General features: G+C 43.8%; 1 protein-coding gene across 1 annotated transcript in view; it reads left to right on the plus strand.

Annotated features, from left to right (window-relative positions):
- Positions 1–22,293, plus strand: part of lin9 (lin-9 DREAM MuvB core complex component) — a 178,164-nt gene that overhangs the window by 151,917 nt on the left and 3,954 nt on the right. Inside the window, 3 exon segments of the mRNA XM_038798990.1 lie at positions 2,972–3,097; positions 17,412–17,594; positions 20,937–21,034. Coding sequence (XP_038654918.1) covers positions 2,972–3,097; positions 17,412–17,594; positions 20,937–21,034 — 407 coding nt within the window.

Below are 22,293 nucleotides of genomic sequence, written 5' to 3' on the forward strand. Positions count from 1 at the left end.
CAGTGAGGATCGGGCCGGTCAGTGAGGATCGGGCCGGTGATTGAGTCGGTCAGTGAGGATTTGGCCGGTCAGTGAGGATTTGGCCGGTCAGTGAGGATTGGGCCGGTCAGTGAGGATTGGGCCGGTCAGTGAGGATCGGGCCTGTCAGTGAGGATCGGGCCGGTCAGTGAGGATCGGGCCGGTCAGTGAGGGTGGGGCTGGTCAGTGAGGATCGGGCTGGTCAGTGAGGATCGGGCCGGTCAGTGAGGATCGGGCCGGTCAGTGAGAATCGGGCCTGTCAGTGAGGATCGGGCTGGTCAGTGAGGATCCGGCCGGTCAGTGAGGATCGGGCCGGTCAGTAAGGATCGGGCCGGTCAGTGAGGGTGGGGCCGGTGATTGAGTCGGTCAGTGAGGATAGGGCCGGTCAGTGAGGATCGGGCCGGTGATTGAGTCGGTCAGTGAGGATTGGGCCGGTCAGTGAGGGTGGGGCCGGTGATTGAGTCGGTCAGTGAGGATTGGGCCGGTCAGTGAGGGTCGGGCCGGTCAGTGAGAGTGGGGCCGGTCAGTGAGGGTGGGGCCGGTCAGTGAGGGGAATTTTGAGTGGTTTCCTGCAGTCACCAGTTCGAGTTTCTAGATGACAGAAGGTCTGAAATCTGATTTGAGTGGTGAAGGTCTGGAGGGAAACATTAATGTGAGTTTGTGAAGTAGGTGAAGTGAGTATGATTTCCTCCCACAAGCCCCGAAAGATGTGCTTGTTAGATAATTTGGACATTCTGAATTCTCCTGTGACCCAAACAGGTGCCGGAATGTGGCGACTAGGGGATTTCACAGTAACTTCACTGCAGTGTTAATGTAAGACTACTTGTGACAATAATAAAGATTATTATTATTGATGGTTGAGGAATTGAATGGAAGGACCCAGGCCTGAAACTGACCTCCAATTTAACAGAATGGAGCAGTTGAGTACCACCTGATTCATGCTGACTGAGTGCCTGGGGAGGACACTGGCCGTCTGTGGACAGGGTGTGAAGGTTGTTGTGTGGACCAAAGGCAATTTGTTTGGGTTTTTCCTGTGTCGAGTTGAAAGAAATCAGGACTGATCCGAGATGTTAGAAAAGTGATGGAGATGTTGCCAGGCTGCAGAGAGGCTGAACCAGGTGGAAGCAGGCTTTGTTGGTTGCTGAGGTGACAATATCTATAGGGTGTTGAGGAGGCGTCACGGTAGCAGTGGTTAGCACTGTTGCTTCACAGCTCCAGGGTCCCAGGTTCAATTCCCGGCTTGGGTCACTGTGCGGAGTCTGCACGTTCTTCCTGTATCTGCGTGGGTTTCCTCCGGGTGCTCCGGTTTCCTCCCACAAGTCCCGAAAGACGTGCTGTTAGGTGAATTGGACATTGTGAATTCTCCCTCTGTATCCGAACAGGTGCCGGAATGTGGCGACTGGGGGCTTTTCACAGTAACTTCACTGCAGTGTTAATGTGAGCCTACCTGTGACAATAAAGATTATTTTTTTTTAAAGATGCACCAAGTTAAAGGCAAAGTGGATAGCAGTATTTCATGAGTCAGATGATTGAACTGCACCGAGTGAATAATCTAAACTAACGGTGCAGAGGGAGAGCTACACTGTCAGAGATAAGTCTTTCTGATGGGAACAATAATCTGAGGTCTTCTCTACCTGTTTGCTAGTTTACAGGTACCCTAATCCATCAAACCCCTACAGTGCAGAAGGAGACCATTTGGCCCATCGAGTCTGCACCAAACCTCTGAAAGAGCACCTTACCTAGGCCTACTCCTCTGCCCTATCCCCATAACCCCACCTAACCTGTGCATCTTTGGACTGTGGGAGGAAACCGGAGCACTCTGAGGAAACCCAAGCAGATATGGGGAGATGTGCAAACTCCACACAAGCAAGCCTGGAATTGAACTTGGCACTGTGAGGCAGCAGTGCTAACCACTGTGCCACCATGCTACCCCAGCATCCTTTGACCAGGAAGTTCTCCCCTTCTCCAAAATAACCTTCTTTCCAAAATAAATGATAGATTAGCAGGTGATTCATATCGTTGCTGTTTAAGGGAATGCTGTATTTGGTTACTTGGGATGTGGGCATCGCAGGCAAGGCCAGCATTCATTGCCCATTCCTAATTGCCATTTCTAGGCCAGGATAGTTAAAAGTCAACCACATTGCTGTGGATCTGGGATCACATGTAGGCCAGACCAGGTAAGGACAGCAGATTTCCTTCCCTAAAAGGCATTAGTAAACCACATGGGTCTTTACGATAATTGGTGATCATTTCAATGTCACCATTACTGAGGTTAGCTTTATACTCCAGATTTTAGTATTGAATTCAAATTCCTGGCGTTGTGGGATTTGATCTCATGTCCCCAGAATATTAGCCTGGGTCCCTTGATTACTCGTACGATGACAACACCATCTCCCCCCATGTGAAGCATTTTTTAACATGTGTGATCTAATGAGGAACAATATAATAGTTCAGATACTCAAAACTGAGAGCTTTTGATGAGAAATTGTTTCCACTGATGGTGCCGACAACCAGTTTTAAGACAATTGGCAGTGGAAGCAGATTCAATAACTTTAATGGGTATTGGATAAATACTTGAAAGGAAAGGTTTTCCAAGCTGGGAGATGAATGGGATCAAAGAGCAACATGGGAATGCTTGACCAAATGGCCTTGTGTTTTGTAAGATTGTATGAAATGCAAGATCTCCCAACTTTTCAAAGTTCATCTAGACCGGCATGGTGGGCTATTCTTCAATATGAACCTATAAATGGTCGAGTTACAAGCTAGTCTATTACCTTTTGTGAGTAGTACTTGAGGGAGCAATGTATAGTCTTTATTCCTGCAAATGTGGGTTTTTCTTTTCTCTCCCATTCCCTCTCTCACCCACCCAGACCCACCTTTCAGGAGTTGACCTTAAGGACAGTATCGGACCTATTAAGGTAGGAAATGACTGACTACTTTCTCACTCCCTCAGAAATCATATTCGGCTCCCATTGGCATAGACTTTCAAAAGCGATATGCGACGATTGTTTTAGAATTGGAGCAGCTGAACAAAGATCTGAACAAGGTCCTGAATAAAGTCCAACAGTATTGTTATGAGGTGAGTGTTCTTCACATTGTTTGCCAGGCTCTCTTAACGTTGTAATCTGTCCTGGGTTCCTCCTCTTCCCCGACCCTGAACTTGGGACAGACACTGGCTTCTTGCATCTTCCGAGCCTGAAGGAAGCCACATTTTCTTTTAATGTTTCCACAGGCGGCCCCTTTAAGGGGACGGGCTCCGCAGGCCACGTGACAGGCTGGGGGCCAATCGCACGGGAGCGCACTAACCCCGGCCAGTGGGGAGTTTTCACGGAGCCCCGGAAGCAGGACCCTGGGCAGTGTGAACCAGGGAGCCAAGTGTTAAGATCTGTTGTATAGTGTTATGTGCCTGGTACATCAGCAACAGGATATATGACACATGGTTGAAAGAAGGACAGGACTGGCAACTCAACATTTCTCAAAGTTTCAGGTGTCAAGGGTGGGGGGGGTTGTAAGAGAGGAGGAGGCATTGCATTATTGATAAAATAGACCATCACTGCAGTAATGAGGATGGATATCTTCAAATACTCTTCAAATGAGGTCATGGGTGGAGCTTAGAAATAAAAAAGGGACGATCACTTTGCTGGGATTATACTACTGGCCTCCCGGCAGCCAGAGGGAGATAGTCATGATGTGGAGATGCCGGCGTTGGACTGGGGTGAGCACAGTAAGAAGTCTTACAACACCAGGTTAAAGTCCAAATGGTTTGTTTCAAACACTAGCTTTCGGAGCACTACTCCTTCCTCAGGTGAACTCAATTAAATTATTTAGATAGGATCTCCCACCAACACATTCACCTGAGGAAGGAGCAGTGCTCCGAAAGCTTGTGTTTGAAACAAACCTGTTGGACTTTAACCTGGTGTTGTAAGACTTCTCAGAGGGAGATAGAGTAGAGGAGCAGATATGTAGGCAAATCAGAGGTTTGAGAGGCATAAGATTATAGTAGTAGGAGATTTCAACTTAGCCAATACTAACTGGAATCGCCTTAGTGTGAAAGGATTAGACGGGGTGGAATTTTTAAAGTATATCCAGGAGAGCTTTTTGTTCCAGTACATAGTCCAACTGGGGATGGAGCATTGCTAGACCTAATCCTAGGAAATGAAGCCGGGCAATGGTCAATGTGCCAGTGGGCAAGCATTTTGGAAATAGTGACCATAATTCTGTAAGTTTCAACGTCATTTTGGCACGGAATAAGGATAGTCCAGAAAACAAGTGTCTGAATTGGGGGATTAGACATGATCTGGCAAACATAGACTGGGAGCAGCTACTTGAAGGTAAACCTACATTTGGAAAGTGGGAGTCTTTTAAAAGTAAAATAGAGAGATTTCAGGGCTTAAGTGTGGAGGGCAAGGGTGGTAAGTCCAGGGAACCCTGGATGTCAAGGAATATTGACGGTTTGATAAAGGAAAATAAGGAAGCATGTTAGGTATAGAAATGGGTGAGGCCTGAAGTTAAAACTCACCACTATTCTTAGAATTCCCCCTATACCAAAAAAAAGGTTGATATTCTAAATGGTGAACAGGGATTCTCCCTCCCTGACTCCAGTGCAGGCTTCTGTGAGTGCTATTCAGGTCAAACTATCTTTTCAAGTTATCCCCCGGTATAACCCATACCTTCACCGAAGAATTCTACCTACTTACCCCTTAATAGCATCGATGTCCTGGGTCCTGCGTTATTAAGGAAGTGAAGTAAGCTAATAACCACTTTTTCAGGTTAAGTTATTTTTATTATTATATTTTTTCTTTTAAAAGCTGCAAACCCTTTCTTTACAGAAAGGAAAAAAGATCTTGCTTCTGGCTGCTTCAGGCCCACCTTGGCAATCGATCTTCTTAAAATCTGGTCTTCTTGAGTTGTATTCGCTGGTGAACTCGGTTGCTGTGTCCTGTTCTTCCCATGCACCGAGCTGTGAGAGCTGGCTCTGCTAGCTATCTCTAAGCTGACTCTGACTCCTGTTTAAATTCTAGCCTTCCTTAGATGTATAACTGTTTAAACTCGGCTGCTTGCCTTGTCTTTCCCATGACCGAGCTCTCTCTCTCTCTCTCTCTCTCTCTCTCTGAGTTCTCCTCCCCTTCTCTCCTGTTGCTGTTCTCCTGCCCTGTCCTCTGTTGCTGCTCCCCGGGTTTATATTCTCTTTCTGAGAGTTATTAAGTTTTAACGACTTTATTGTAAATGGGCTTGTTTCACTTTGATAGTTTAAAATTATCTTTGATGTAAACATCTTACTACAACTAATTATTCATTTTGGGCATATCGTCTCCTCTCAGATCTGATTAAAAAATGCTTTGGTTTCAATAGTTAACTTTTATTTCTGTAATTTCGAATCGTTTAATTTTCCAATTGTCCCCAGCTCATAACTTTGCCTTTGATTTTGACTTACATGATGTTTCTCGTAGACAGGTCGTCTCCAATTTTCTTTTAATTGTCCTGATGTTCATAGAATTTTATACTTTAAATTTGACACCAAATTTGACTGAGTATCTTCCATCCTTTCCAGCTGTTTACTAAGAGAGTTTATTTCAATTAAGGTGTGAAATTTTGCTTTTAGCTGCATGCTAAAATTTAACTTGGTTATGACTTGAAAGACTTGCCTGTTTTAAACATTCGTCACTTAATGCAATTGAAACTCTCATCCATGCTTTTTCAGATGCTTCCTGAGATAGTTACATTCCATGAAGGTGTAAGCCATTGTTTTAGCTTACCACATGAGACTGGTGTGTTTGATTAGCCTGCTTGTGAGCAAGAATCTGCATTTTACAACCCTGCTCTTTGAAGCTGCTATGAAACTTTTGTGGGATCTTTCCCTGTACCCTCTCAAACCAGATATTGCCAGACTTCCATGTTTCAAATGACACATTTTTCTGTATTTTCACGAACACCCCGTCTTGACATTTGAAACATAACTATATAATTTGGTTAATTGTTCCCCCATCCAATTGTACTAACATATATCCCCGATCTTTGTCATTTGTATGCATGTGTTGGAATTTCAAATTGTGCACCAAAATCAACACGTAAATACATCCATATCTCAGACCAGTGTCGATAAGAGTCTTTTCTTTTCCTCAAGTCCAATTACCGTGAACCATAGCCGTTGTTGCTCAGGAAGGTAACATAATCGCTTTCCGTGTGTTCCACTACTTCCAAAGCATTTTACTTCCTTGGGATAGCAGCACCGTAGAAGCTTCCTCATGTCCCTTAGAAACAGCACACAACTCAGTCCATCAGTAACCACAACGGTCTTTTGTCCATCACTGGCTGTTACGTGTCTCATGTTTCCGTCATCCAAATTGCTTTTCCATTGCTGATTGGAATGGTAAATTATGATATCATGTACCACCCACTGATTCCCTGGTTTCATTAATTTAAAAGGTTCAATTGATCCTGCTTGTATTCCTAACTTCCCCATTAATGTCTAACATTGTCGTGAACCATGTATGTCTGCCAACCCCTGGTTTATATGAGAGAATATCTTTCTGACAAATTTCCTTCAAATCCCTTTCATCTGTCATCATTTCCCTTACAACATGAAAGTGTATATTTTCCATTACAGCATTTGTAAACCCACATTGAACTGTCACTTTTCCAAATAAATTCTTCCTATTGTTAAATACACAGTAAAAAAAAAATTAAGTCTTATCTTAACATATTACTCATTACCTAACCACACAAATAGACTGTGTGCTACAACTTTACATATTTGCAACTGTTATCACAATTTAAATACTAGTAATAAATTACAATATCGAAACATCCCTTCTTGGCTTTGGGACCAATAGTCATTACATACTAAATATGGCATATAAACAACAGCAATATTATTTGTAATGTTCTATGTAGTTAAATCAAGAAAACACACTAAACTACCCCTCTATTAAAACATTCACACAGTTTAGAAATGCGGATCAAGTTCTTTAATGGCACACCTACCCCCCTTATATATATATATATATATATATATATATAGCAGTCCCTATCAATTTACATGAATTTTTTTTTTTTTTAAATAACAATTACAGCTCTTCAATGCAATATTGTTTTGCCGCATTGATAACATTTTTCCCGCCGTGGTATCAAGCTACTAAATTCTTAAATGATTGTCATTTATCATGTTGGGGTTCCTCGTCAGTCGCTGCTGTCTGCCGAGACCCTTAATAACTCCACCGTGTAGTACATACCCCATGGAGACCACAGATCATCCATCAGCTAATGTCCAGTTAGAGATGTCTGACCGGAGGTTTCACTGTCCAATAATAATTTGATATTTTGATTTGTTTCTAACCCGTAAAGTTCTCCTCCGGGTTCTGTCATTTAATTCCCTCAAATATGTAGCCAATTGTATCATTAGTTTCCCCCCAATCCTGTCTAAAAGATTCTTCTCTGGAGCGTAGTTCTCTTCCTTCTTGTGACCTGGTTTGTTATTTATTTTTTCCATCTGAAAAATCAAATGAACAGATCAAGGGTGGAGAGGGCCCTATTCTTTAATTTGTACTTTCTATTTTAATTTGGTTAACCCAGAAGTGCCCTCTCCAGGACTTCCGGATTTCTTTTGCCACCATTTCTTTTTGAACTGGTTTATTTTCCTTATCATTGATGTACATCATTCCATTAAAGCCTGTTAAGCCTCCTTCTGTCAGTGTCAATTGGTTTTAATATTTTAATTTTTCTGCATCAATTTGTATTAAATCTTTTCCGGCAATCAGATACTAATTTCCTGATACTGCAATTAATTCTCCAAACTAACTTCTGGTCTAATATCTTTATTCTCTAAAGCTCCTTCTTCAATGTATTTAACATTCTAAACATCATTATCTCTGCTAGTGTCTGTTTGTGATCACCGGGCACTAGGACCCTGCGGAGCCATGCAGTGTCAATTTCAACGCAGCAATTTCAAAGTCTGCAGCAGCTGACTGCTGCCTGCTGCCCAGCACAAACTCTTTATCTGTTTATTCTGAGACCAATTTAGTTCTGAACATACTGATTTACTTATCCCATAATATTGATCACATTTCTGCCTGCCATTTATAACTTCCAATTTATATGAAAATCGGCTTTGTAAAACACAACATTTTTTAAAAGTACAAACATTTAAAGAAATTCACAATTCCTTATTAGACATACACACACTCATTCATCCACTCAGATCTTGGATCTCTACTCTGCAGGATTTCACAAATCCTTATTAAACACTCATTTATCCACTGAGATCTTGGACCTCTATTCTGTAGGGTTTCAGTTACTCTTAACAAAAATTTGAGACCCCTCCATGCTGACAAGTTTCACTTCTGCAGGAGTTTTTTTGCCTCTGTTAAGCTTTTCTACTCTTGTTTCATTGTTTCAACTCTCTTGACTGTATTCCAGGGCAAGAGAATTACCCTAATTGCCATTTTTTGGATTTTTTTTCTGTTCCTGGTTGTCCCTTTCAGGTGCACTCTGAAATTAAGAATAAGTACCCTTTCTGGGCCCTATCCAAGGCTGACTAAGGCACTATCTTCCTGTTTTAGTTAAGGGTCGATTGGTTATTGGTTTCTGAAGATTCTAAGCGTCCCTATTTTCCAGAAAATGTCCGCACAATCTGCCTTACTCTGAGGATGATTTATTCTTTGGCCTCTTTTACCAGTAACGGATGCAAGATTTTAGTGCTATCACCAAAATGTCTTGCAGACTTTTTCTCAGGGTCAGTATCTTCTAGTCTACTGATTTTCACACCCAACCTGAGCTTCAGTCCCCTCGATCCACAGAATATCCTTACAAAAGCCAATCACACATGACTTTCCAGACTAAACTCGGCAGGTAAAGTCTGACTCACACATAGACTAGAAACTTCTAATATTCTAGCCTTTGTGCCGGTTAGAAACTTCTAATATTCCAACCGTTTCTTGGGAACTAGAAACTTCTAATATTCTAGCCCCTACTCTGCTTAACTAGAAACTTCTAATATTCTAGCCTCGCTTTACCTAGAAACTTCTAATATTCTAGGCTCACTTTACCTAGAAACTTCTAATATTCTAGGCCTCCACGCTGGGCGCCATGAAGTTAAAACTCACCACTATTCTTAGAATTCCCCCTATACCAAAAAAAGGTTGATATTCTAAATGGTGAACAGGGATTCTCCCTCCCTGACTCCAGTGCAGGCTTCTGTGAGTGCTATTCAGGTCAAACTATCTTTTCAAGTTATCCCCCGGTATAACCCATACCTTCACCGAAGAATTCTACCTACTTACCCCTTAATAGCATCGATGTCCTGGGTCCTGCGTTATTAAGGAAGTGAAGTAAGCTAATAACCACTTTTTCAGGTTAAGTTATTTTTATTATTATATTTTTTCTTTTAAAAGCTGCAATTCCTTTCTGTAAAGAAAGGAAAAAAGATCTTGCTTCTGGCTGCTTCAGGCCCACCTTGGCAATCGATCTTCTTAAAATCTGGTCTTCTTGAGTTGTATTCGCTGGTGAACTCGGTTGCTGTGTCCTGTTCTTCCCATGCACCGAGCTGTGAGAGCTGGCTCTGCTAGCTATCTCTAAGCTGACTCTGACTCCTGTTTAAATTCTAGCCTTCCTTAGATGTATAACTGTTTAAACTCGGCTGCTTGCCTTGTCTTTCCCATGACCGAGCTCTCTCTCTCTCTCTCTCTCTCTCTCTCTCTCTCTCTGAGTTCTCCTCCCCTTCTCTCCTGTTGATGTTCTCCTGCCCTGTCCTCTGTTGCTGCTCCCCGGGTTTATATTCTCTTTCTGAGAGTTATTAAGTTTTAACGACTTTATTGTAAATGGGCTTGTTTCACTTTGATAGTTTAAAATTATCTTTGATGTAAACATCTTACTACAACTAATTATTCATTTTGGGCATATCGTCTCCTCTCAGATCTGATTAAAAAATGCTTTGGTTTCAATAGTTAACTTTTATTTCTGTAATTTCGAATCGTTTAATTTTCCAATTGTCCCCAGCTCATAACTTTGCCTTTGATTTTGACTTACATGATGTTTCTCGTAGACAGGTCGTCTCCAATTTTCTTTTAATTGTCCTGATGTTCATAGAATTTTACACTTTAAATTTGACACCAAATTTGACTGAGTATCTTCCATCCTTTCCAGCTGTTTACTAAGAGAGTTTATTTCAATTAAGGTGTGAAATTTTGCTTTTAGCTGCATGCTAAAATTTAACTTGGTTATGACTTGAAAGACTTGCCTGTTTTAAACATTCGTCACTTAATGCAATTGAAACTCTCATCCATGCTTTTTCAGATGCTTCCTGAGATAGTTACATTCCATGAAGGTGTAAGCCATTGTTTTAGCTTACCACATGAGACCTGTGTGTTTGATTAGCCTGCTTGTGAGCAAGAATCTGCATTTTACAACCCTGCTCTTTGAAGCTGCTATGAAACTTTTGTGGGATCTTTCCCTGTATCCTCTCAAACCAGATATTGCCAGACTTCCATGTTTCAAATGACACATTTTTCTGTATTTTCAAGAACAGGCCCTTCAGGAGTATCGAGAGTGGAGGGAAGGTGCTTAAAAAAAATGAGGAGAGCAAAGAGAGCCCATGAAATATCACTGGCAGATGGGATTAAGGAAAACCCCACGGCATTTTATAAGTATATTAAGAGCGAGATGATGGCCAGGGAAAGAGTGGGGCCTATTAGGTACCAAGGGAGAAATCTGTGCATGGGCGAGGTCTGAAATTTTTCATCTGTGCTCACTAAGGAGGAAGACATGGCAGCTGGAGATTTCAGTTGGGGCGGTGAAGTTCTGGAGAACTTTAAGATTAATAAGGATGAGGTGTTAGGTGTTTGGCAGGCATAAAGATGCAGAAATCCCCAGGGCCTGATGCGATGTATTCCAGGCTGCTATTGAAGGTAAGGGAGGAGGTTCCTGACAGAGATATTTAAATCTTTGCTGGCCACAGGTGAAGCGCCAGATGACTGGAGGATAGCTAAAGAAGAGCAGCAGGGATAAGCTAGGTAATTACAGTCCAGTTAGTCTAACATCAGTAATAGGGAAATTATGGGACAGAATTAATCAACACTTGGAAAGGCAGGGGTTGATGAGGGATAGTCAGCACGGATGTGTTGGTGGGAGATCCTATCTAAATAATTTAATTGAGTTTTTTGAAAAGGTAATTAAATATATTGATGATTAACACTGCTGCCTCACGGCGCTGAGGACCCAGGTTCGATCCCGGCTCTGGGTCACTGTCCGTGTGGAGTTTGCACATTCTCCCCGGGTTTACGTGGGTTTCACCCCCACAACCCAAAGATGTGCAGGGTAGGTGGATTGGCCACGCTAAATTGCTCCTTAATTGAACAAAATAAATTGGGTACTCTAAAAAAAAATTTAAACTAAATATATTGATGAGGGTAGCGCTGTCGATGTGGTTTACCTAGATTTCAGACAGGCCTTTGACAAGGTCACACATGGAAGGCTGATTCAAAAGGTTAGAGCCCATGGGATCCAAGACAAGTTAGCAAATTGGATCCAAAATTGGCTTGATAATAGGAAGCAAAGGATAATGTTGGGGGGTTGGTTTTGTGATTGGAAGCCTGGACCAGCGGTGTACCACAGGGATCGTTGCTGGGACCCTTGCTATGTAAGGATTCAGAGCAGGGGAAATCAAGAGCAAGAGAAAAAGAGAGAAAGGAGAATAAGAAAAGTGATAGGCAAATAAATCAAAGGCCTGCATCAGATAATAACACAAAAAATAGTAGGGAAGGGACAAAGAACTTTAAAAGAACTAGCCTTAACATTTTGCACCTGAATGCACGGAGCACTCAAAATAAAATGGATGAAATAGTTGCGCAGATAGATGTAAAGGGGTATGATATAGTTAGGATTATGAAGACATGGCACCAAGGATGGGAACTAAACATGAGGGCTATTCAGTTTTTAGGAAGGACAGGCAGAAAGGAAAAGGTGGCGGAGTTGTATTTTTGATTAAAAAGATATTGATACAATATTGAGGAAAGATATTCGTACAGATCAATATTGAGGAAAGATATTCGTACAGATGATGAGGCATCTATATGGCTCAAGTTAAACACCAAGGGACAAAAAACATTTGTAGGGGTGGTATACAGACCATCAAACTGCAGTGGGAATGTTGGGAATAACATTGGACAGGAAATCAGAGAGCTTAGAATCATAGAATTTACAATGCAGAAGGAGGCCATTCGGCCCATCGAGTCCACACCAGCCCTGGAAAGAGCACCCTGCTCAAGCCCACGCCTCCACCCCATGCCCGTAACCCAGTAACCCCACCTGTGCATGTGATAAACGAACATCTGTGATTATGGGTGACTTTAATCTGCATATAGATTGGGTGAGTCACATGAAAAAAATGAAAATCGCTTATTGTCACGAGTAGACTTAAAAAGAAGTTACTGTGAAAAGCCCCTAGTCGCCACATTCCGGCGCCTATTCGGGGAGGCTGTTACGGGAATCGAACCGTGCTGCTGGCCTGCTTGGTCTGCTTTCAAAGCCAGCGATTAAGCCATGTGCTAAACAGCCCCAGTACAATAGAGAAGGAATTTCTGGAGTGTATACGGGATGGTTTTCTGGAGGAGTATGTTGAACCAACAAGGGAACAGGCCATCTTGGGCTGGGTGTTGTGCAATGAGCAAGGATTAGTTGACAATCCAGTTGTGAGAGAACCCTTTAGGGTGAGTGACCAGAAATTAGTAGAATTCTTTATCAAGGGCAATAGTGATGTAGTTGATTGTGAGACCAGGGTCCTGAACCTCAATAAAGGTAACTATGATGGTATGAGGCATGAGCTGGCAATGACAGACTGGAAAACATTACTGAACGGAAGGACAGCGGACAGGCATTCAAGCAACGATTAGGTGAATTTCAAAAGTTGTTTATTCCTATTTGGTGCAAGAGTAGAAAGGGAACTATGGCCAAAGCATGGCTTACAAGGGAAATTAGAGATAGTATTAGATTCAAAGAAGAGGCATACAAACTAGCAAAAAAGCACAATAGACCTGAGGATTAGGAATAGTTTAAAATTCAGCAAAGCGGACCAAGGGATTGATTAAGAAGGAGAAGATGCAATTTGAAAGTAACCTGGCAGGGAACATAAAAACTGACTGTAAAAGTTTCTATAGGTACGTAAAGAGAAAAAGATTGATAAAAACTATTGTAGAAATGGGAATTCATATCAGGGAATAAAGAAATGGCTGAGGAGCTAAATTCCTTCTTTGCTTCTGTCTTCACAAAGGAAGACATGAATAATGTACTGGAAGTTCAGAGAAACACAAGTTTTAGCGAGGAGCTGAAGGAAATTAGTATTAGTAAAGAAATGTTTTGGGGGAAATGAATGGGATTGAAGGCAGATAAATCTCCAGGGCTTGATTATCTTCATCCCAGAGTACTTGAGAAAGTGGCCCTAGAAATAGTAGATCCATTGGTGGTCAAGTTCCAAAATTCTTTGGGCTCTGGAATGGTTCTTACAGATTGGAGGGTAGCGAATGTAACCTCGCTATTCAAAAAGGGAGGTAGAGAGAAAATGGGGAACTAAAGATCAGTGAGCCTAACATCGGTAGTAGGAACGTTGCTGGAGTCCATTATTTTTTTTTAGAAAATATTTTATTGAGGCATTTATAATTTTAACATATCAATATTGTAAATAGCAGAGCGGTCCGACACGCGCAAAACCCCACAGTAACACAGCTAACTTCCCCCGACTTAACTCCCAGCTACCCATATATTAGATTCCATGCCCTTATTCTCCACTTCCATGCCTCCCCTTCCTCTCTCCCCATCCCTTCTGCCGATGGGTCAGTTTTCCTTAAAGAAGTCGATGAACGGCTGCCACCTCCGAGCGAACTCCTGTAATGAACCCCTTAAGGCAAACTTAATCTTTTCCAGCCTTAGAAACCCTGCCATGTCACAGAACCACACCCCCGACTTTGGAGGCTCCGAGTCCATCCATCCCAGCAATATCCGTCTCCCGGCCACCAGGGAGGCAAAGGCCCCACCCCGGGCTCCCAGGTCTTCTGACACTCCAAATATTGCCACCTCTGGACTCAGAGTCACCCCCCCTTTCAGGACCTCTGACATGACATCTGAGAATCCCTGCTAGAATCCTCTCCGTTTCGGACACGCCCAGAACATATGTACATGATTCGCCGGACTGCCCCCGCATCTCCCACACCTGTCCTCCACTTCCTCAAAAAACCTACCCATCCGGGCCACAGTCAAAAGAGCCCTGTGGACACCTTGAACTGGATCAGGCTGAGCCTGGCACACGACGAGGATGCATTGACTCTTTTTCGGGGCCTTCTCCCAAAACCTGACTTCCAAATTCCCCACAACTTGTCCTCCCACTTCCTCTTCACCTTCCCGATTGGGACACCTTCCCACTCTTATCAATTCCTTGAATATTTCCGAGACCCTCCCCTCGCTGGAGTCCAATATCAAGGATTTCATAGCACAGCATTTGGAAAGGAGTTGTGTAATCAGACAAAGTCAGCATGGATTTACAAAAGGGAAATCATGTTTGATAAATCTACTAGAATTCTTTGAAGATATAACTACTAGAGTTGACCAGGGAGCACTGGTGGATGGCTTTTGACAAGATCTCACATAATAGATTAATATGTAAAGTTAAAGCGCATGAGATTACGGGTAATGTCTTGAGATGAATAGAAAGCTGGTTAGCAGACAGAAAGTTGGAATAAGTGGGTAGTTTTCTGATTCGCAGGCGGTAACTAGTGGGGTACTGCAGGGAACTGTGCTAGGACAGCAACTGTTCACATTATATATTAATAATTTGGACATGGGAACAAAATGTATTATCACCAAATTTGCAGATGATACAAAGTTGGGTGGGAGGGTGAGCTGTGAAGAGGACGCAGAGATGCTTCAGCGGGATTTGGACAGGCTGAGTGAGTGGGCAAATGCATGGCAGACGCAGTATAAATGTGTGGTTATCCGCTTTGGTAGAAAAAATATTATTATTTGAATATGTGTAAATTGAGAGAGTTGATCATCCAACACACAAACCTGATCCAACCTTCCCCCCACCCCCCATTTCCTTTGAACCCCATCACCCCCAAATGCTATGTCTCTTTTTTTTTATTTTAAGAGTACCCAATTTTTTTTCCATTAAGAGGCAATTTAATGTGGCCAATCCAACTAACCTGTACATCTTTGGGTTGTGGGGGTGAATCCCACACAGACACAGGGAGAGTGTGCAAACTCCACACAGTCACCCAGGTGCCTGGAGCTGTGAGGCAGTAGTGCTAACCACTGAGCCAGCGTGCCGCCCTTGCAAGTGCTATGTCATGTAACGTAAACATGCAACGACTTCTTCCTATGGTAACAAATTCCACAGGCTCACCACTACTGGGTGAAGAAATTTCTCCTCGTCTCTGTCTTAAATGGTCTACCCGGTATCCTCAGACTGTGAACCATGGTTCTAGACACCCCTCATTCCTTCGAACCCAGCGAATACAATCGGAACCATCTCAATCGCTCCTCATAGTCATCCCGCCATCCCAGGAATCAGTCTGGTAAACTTTTGCTGCATTCCCTCTCGAGCAAGAACATCCTTCCTCCGATAAGGAGACCAAAACTGCACACAATATTCCAGCTGTGGCCTCCTCCCACAAAATGGGAGATGGTTTGGAACGTCCTATTGCCTTTGCTTCAAGGATCCTTTCTGAAGCAGACCGAAACTATGTCTAGATTAAGAGAGAATTTGGCGGTCATATTCAGTGTGAAGAAATTCAACCAAATGTATATGGTCAGCAGTTCGACATCGTGACTGATCACAAGCCATTACTGGGCTTCTTAAGGGAAGATTAGCTCATAGTGGGTGCAGCATTGTGCCTTAACTGCTGGCAGCCCACAACTGTGCCTTCCAGCACCGACCTGGCACGCAAATTGCTAATGCAGATGAATTAAGTCGCCTGCCCCAACCTTTGCAGATGATACGGAGGGTAAGCTATGAGGAGGATGCAGAGATGCTTCAGCAGGATTTGGGCAGACTGAGTGAGTGGGCACATGCATGGCAGGTGCAATATAAGAGCATTCTGCCACCACCTGTACTCCAGGAGATCATTCCAGCTTTAAACTTCGTGGATGCTCTTCCAGTGCTCACGGGCCATACCCGCAATTGGACCCAAAGAGACCCTATTCTTTCGAAGTTTAAACAAATGATGCAGTTTGGGTGGTGTTAGGAGACGTCTGAGCAGCTGAGGCCCTATTTCACTCGTCGGGAGAAGAGAATATGGCATGACTCTGTGGAATCATAGGTGGCATCCCACCTTGGGCCAGGTGACCCCCCCCCCTTCAAGTGGTACATTGCACCCACCCAGGGAAGACAAAGATGACTTATTTTGGTGCAGAGTTACGTCTGGTAGCCAGGCATGGATAAAGCCATTGAAGAACTAGTATAGCAGCGTCACCCTTGCCAAATACAGCAATCTTTGCTACCTTCCGCCACCATTTACCCTTGGGAATAGCCAAGCCGCCCATGGACTTTGGTCCATATTTTTTTTTTTTTTAATTTAGATTACCCAATTATTTTTTCCAATTAAGGGGCAATTTAGCATGGCCAATCCACCTACTCTGCACATTTTTGGGTTGTGGGGGCGAAACCCACGCAGACACGGGGAGAATGTGCAAACTCCACACGGACAGTGACCCAGAGCCGGGATCGAACCTGGGACCTCAGCGCCGTGAGGCAGTTGTGCTAACCACTAGGCCACCGTGCTGCCCCTGACTTTGGTCCATATTGATTATGCAGGCCAGTTTATGGGTAAGATGTTTTTGATGCTGGTGGATGCCCACTCTTCAGTGGCTATTGGTTCAAGAGATGGGGACGATTACCTCAGTCATGGTAGATACCTTCCCTCACACACCCCCAAGGCCTTAATCTGACTCAATTGCCACTCCGTCCAAGTTACAGCAAAATATCGGTATGTGGCTCGGTGTCAAATTATTTACTTTTTTATTTTCCAATTAAGGGGCAATTTAGCGTGGCCAATCCACCTACCCTGCACATCTTTATGTTGTGGGGGTGAGACCCATGCAGACCCGAGGAAAATGTACAAAAATCCACATTGAAAGTGGCCCGGGGCTGGGATCGAACCTGGGGCCTCGATACCGTGAGGCAGCAGGACTAACCACTGCGCCACCATGCTGCCCCCTGTGTCAAATTCAATTTGATTAGACTCTGTGAAGAGCCTTGGGATGTTGTACTACATCAAAGGCGCTTCATAGATGCAAGTTGTTGACTCCGTTACCTTCATGCATTGTGTTGCTTTCTCTAGCAGCTATCTAAAGTCAGGTGATATTAACAGTGGTTGTTAACCTTGTCTTTTATGTTATCTTGAAAATGACAGCTTGCTCCTGACCAGGGCTTGCAGCCCATGGACCAGCCCACAGACATGCGCAGGAGGTGTGAGGAGGAGGCTCATGAGCTAGTAAGAGAGGCAAACACTTCGCAAACTGGACAGACCAGTGTTAGGAATGAAAACCTCACTGATCTAATAGCCAGGCTGACCGCTGTGCTGCTACAGATAAAGGTACGTGCAGAGTTCAAATCCACGCTGCAGTGGTGCGTGCTGTTGGGCAACCCAAACGTCGTTGTCTCATAACCTCTCCAGAAAGATTGTGAAACCTAATTTAACAAAAGGTTCACCACTGGATTAGAAATTACATCGGAAATTTACAGATTGTCAAAAAAAACTCAACTGGCTCAGTACTGTCAGAACAAACCTGGAATGGCCTAAAGGTAACTCCAGTGTCTCTCAGACACTATGATATCCTCTGTAGCCGAGCAAGTCATCTACTTCCACCATCAATGTAACTGAAAATGGGCCTTTCCAGTGTAGCTCACGTCCTGGGAATCTGAAAAGCAACAGATGTGAAGTTTGTGTCATCTGCTCCTATCTAATTTGCTCCGTTAGTAGGAGGGAGAAAGAAACCTGATTAGTAGCTTGGTATGAATATTGCTAGTGTGCACTTTTCTCACACATTTAATGCTACGGTACAGGAGGCCATTCGGCCCATCGTGTCTGCGTTGGCTGTTTGAAAGAGTGGCCCCATCTGTCCCACTCTCCCGGCTCCTTCCCTATAAACGCTGCAAATTATCTCCTTTCAGCCTTTAGTAACTTTCAAAAGGGAATTGGATATATAACTGCAGCCCTGTCAACCTACCGAGCCATCCTGTGGAATCCCTTCATTTTAGCAGAGGACCGGTTGGGAAGTGGCACAATTCCGCTCATGCCTACTTGTGAATTGTTATGCCTGACTCTATAAAATGGCCTCAATCTTTCCAATCTTTAATTGGAGAAAGTTTCAATTCATCTGGGGTGGATGTCAGCTGACAGTGCAAGGGTCAAAGGGTAGTGGGTGGTGAGGTGGAATCCGTTATCATCATTGTATATGTAGAACCTGATGTGTTTCCGATAAAGTCACCAAGGGGCAGTGAGTAAATGTGGAATAGGAGAAGCAAGGAATAGGTCCTTGGGGAACTTGAGATAACAGAGTATGGGTGGAAAGATAAGCCATTGTGGGTAATTCATTGGACGAATGAAACTGGATCAAAAAGAAAGGAACTGAACAAGTGTGGTCCCACCCAGCTGGATCACAGAGGAGGGACATTGGAGGAGAATGATGTGGTCAGCCGTGTTGAAGGCTAAAGCCATGTTGAGAAATTCGAGGACCAGGGTGAGGGCAATGTCACTTGTGATTTTTAAAGGACTGGTCAGTATTGTGGCAGAGAACACCACAAACTGGAAGTTCCCATCATCATCCTGATTTAGAAATATATTGCTGTTCCTTCACTGTCACTGAGTCAAAATCCTGGAACGTCCTCCCTATCAGCACTGTGGGTGTACCTACACCACACGGAGTGCAGCAGCTCAAGATGGCAGCTCACCACCACCTTCCCAAGGGCAATTAGGGGTGGGCAATAAATGCTGGCCTAGCCAGTGACGCCCACACCCCAAGAAAGAGTTTAAAAGGGACAGAAGGGTAAGTAGCCGGCAACATCCGACACCAGGATTTTTGTCGTCTTGATGTTGATGGTCAAACTCTACAGGCATGAAACAGTTTGTCGGTTTGCCAGTGAAGGTGTCCCTCACTATGTAAAGTTAATGTGAGATGCTCAAAGGAGGGACATTTGCCAGAGGAGCAGGGGAACACACAAAGGTGAACTCAAGAGAGACTCCTGATTGAATGGAGTGATCGGAGTCCACGCTGTCACTTGAGCTAATTGAACAGGCGTAGATTGTAAACAGTGTTTGTTTTATATGGAGCTGGAATCTACAGAGCAGCCAGCTGTAGAAGGGAACTGACTGCTGTTACTACACAAAGTGAAATTTGTCTGCCCCTCCACCTTTACCAGCATTGGTTCACAGCCTTTTGAAAGAAATGAGTTAGTTACTCATGAGAAACAAGTCAATCTAAAAGCTAGAAACTGATATAAGCATGACAGTTATTTATTGGCCAATGAAATTTCTAAACAGTAATGATTAGAATGTAGGTTTTACATGACAAATTGAGTGCAGCTAATTAATTTTCATGAAGAGGAAGTGAGTGAATAGGCTTGTGTAGCTATGTCATTACGAACCGATTATTTTTCTACCCAACAAACAGGCCATGTGTGCCAATGTTTCTGCTCCACTCTGCAAGTCACAAAATCAGTGCACCTTCCAGATCACTATCAACAATGCCACACATGATGTGTATGTGTACACATTGTCACTTCTCTAAAATGCATAAAGCTGCAAAAATAGTTCAGGCCTTAATATTGGTTTTGAGGGGTAGCACAGTGGTTAGCACTGCTGCCTCACGGCACCGAGAACCCAAGTTCAACCCCGACCCGGATCACTGTCTGCGGAGATTGCACACTCTCCCAGTGTCTACGCGGGTCTCACCCCCACAACATAAAGACGTGCAGGGTAGGTGGATTGGTCACGCTAAATTGCCCGTTAATTGGAGGGAAAAAATATATTGGTTGAGCAGGTGAGGTGAATATCACCAATTTTTATACCAAGCAGTGACGCAGAGACACAATATTTCAAATATTTTCGTTGTAAATTTCATTGGTCATTTTCCTGCCTCTTTGCTCACAGACAACACTTGTATGAACTGTTTCTTGTATCCAGGGCACCACATGCCTGATGTGTATATACCAACCAGCCTTTGTAACATAACATTGCTACAACATCCAGGCAGCTCGTACCTTGGACACCTCAGCTAACACATCATGGGGTGGCATGGTGGCACAGTGGTTAGCACCGTTACCTCACAGCTCCAGGGACCTGGGTTCAATCCCCGCCTCGGGTGACTGTGTGGAGTTTGCGTGTTCTCCCCATGTCTGTGTGGGTTTCCTCCAAGTGCTCCGGTTTCCTCCCACAATCCAAAGATGTGCAGTTTAGGTGGATTAGCCATGCTAAATTGCCGTGTCCAAAATTGCCCTTAGTGTCCAAAATTGCCCTTAGTGTTGGGTGGGTTTACTGGGGATAGGGTGGAGGTGTGGACCTTGGGTAGGGTGCTCTTTCCAAGAGCCGGTGCAGACTCAATGGGCCAAATGGCCTCCTTCAGCACTGTAAATTCTATGACTCTCTGAAAGAGCACCCTACCCGGGCCCACGTCTAGCATAACCTCACCCAATCTTTGGCCCCTTGGGCAATTTGGCACAGCCAATCCACCTGGGTCCCTGGCGCTGAGGCAGCAGTGCTAACTCCATGCTGCCTCACATTTGCAAGAGACCCCTTTTGCATCCCTCCCCTTGTAGTCTCTTCTTGCACTTCCTCCCTCACAGCCTCCTCTTGATTTGGCACATAGTTTTTATTTTAGATCTCGAGTTTTGAACGCTTTGTTTTAATTAAGCTAAGCTTGATCTTTTCTCCCTGCAGTGTCTGGCAGAAGGAGGGGACTTAAACTCTTTTGAATTCAAGTCATTGACGGACTCTTTGAATGACATTAAGAGTTCTATAGATGCTTCTAATATAAGGTAGGTGGAATGTGGTTTTCTCTCAAACTGTTTCAGCCAGTATGGTTGCTGAGGGCTACAGACCAGTAAGATGTTTGGGTCCCATCCCTGGACTGCACTAAGTTAGATGATAGCAAGACCTGGATGCATCATGGGGGAACTCTGTGTCTCTGGATTGGGATTAGGAAGTGTCGACCACATTTCCCACATCCAATGCCTGTTAAATAAACCAACAGAAAGGTATGGGCGTTAGGCAAGGATTTACATGTTATGCTGCTTACAGTTCATCAGGCTGTAGGCATGCACTGTCTGGGCTGGTGTGGAAGCAAGGATCAGTCAGCCAAGCCACTGCAGGAAAACCCTCATTCTTAAACTGTAGCACAACATGGGTCAATCATGAAAAGGGGAGGCATGGGAGGTGGTTGGGGAAGGTGACACTGTTTTTGTAAGCCATGTTGGCTGAGGTTTGTGCCCGGGGTTGGGGGGGGGGGGGGGTTTGTTGGGTATATTATTGTGGCTTTGTTCTTATTGAAATTTGATGTTTAAAATTGTTAAAATTATAAATGCCTCAATAAAATATTTTCCAAAAAAAAATGGGTCAATCATTTGAGAAGAAAAAGCACGGATCAGAGAGAGAGCGTGAGAGTGGCACAAGTGTATGGGTCGCAATCAGCTCAGGAGTATAGGCTGGGGTTGGTGTAGAACACATTGTGGATTGCATTTGGATAGAGTGTAGTTTGAAATGGTTCTAGGAGAAGCTCCAAAATAGTTGGTATTTCTGATCTGTGGAGAATTGCAATGTCTCCCTCCCTGTAAGGAAAAGGCCACTTGCATGTATGCAAGTTAACATGTAGCTTAAATCAATTCTATTTTTACTCTTCATAAACATGGCCCAATCCTGGAATGCAATAATAACCTCTACCAACCCTCTCCATAAACCCCTTCTTCACCGCAACTCAGCTCCAACAACTGTAATGAGTTTGTGTTTCTTTCAAATAATCAAAAGTCTGTTTAGGTGTCTCTGCTAATTCCCTCCCTTCCACTGGACCAAACTTCCTCGAAAGCTCCTCACTGCCCTAACCCTGTACTCACATTTTTCTCCGGTTTCAGTCCCATCTCTCCACATGCTCTCTCTTGTCCATAATGTTACCAATGATGGGCGTGTCCAGAACAAGGGGTCACAGTCTGAGGATTTAGGGTAAACCGATATAAGGAGACATTTCTTCACACAAAGAGTGGTGAGCCTGTGGAATTCATTATCACAGGAAGTAGTTGTTGCT

This window comes from Scyliorhinus canicula, chromosome 6 (genome assembly GCF_902713615.1).
Source record: "Scyliorhinus canicula chromosome 6, sScyCan1.1, whole genome shotgun sequence".
In the NCBI taxonomy this organism is placed as follows: domain Eukaryota; kingdom Metazoa; phylum Chordata; class Chondrichthyes; order Carcharhiniformes; family Scyliorhinidae; genus Scyliorhinus; species Scyliorhinus canicula.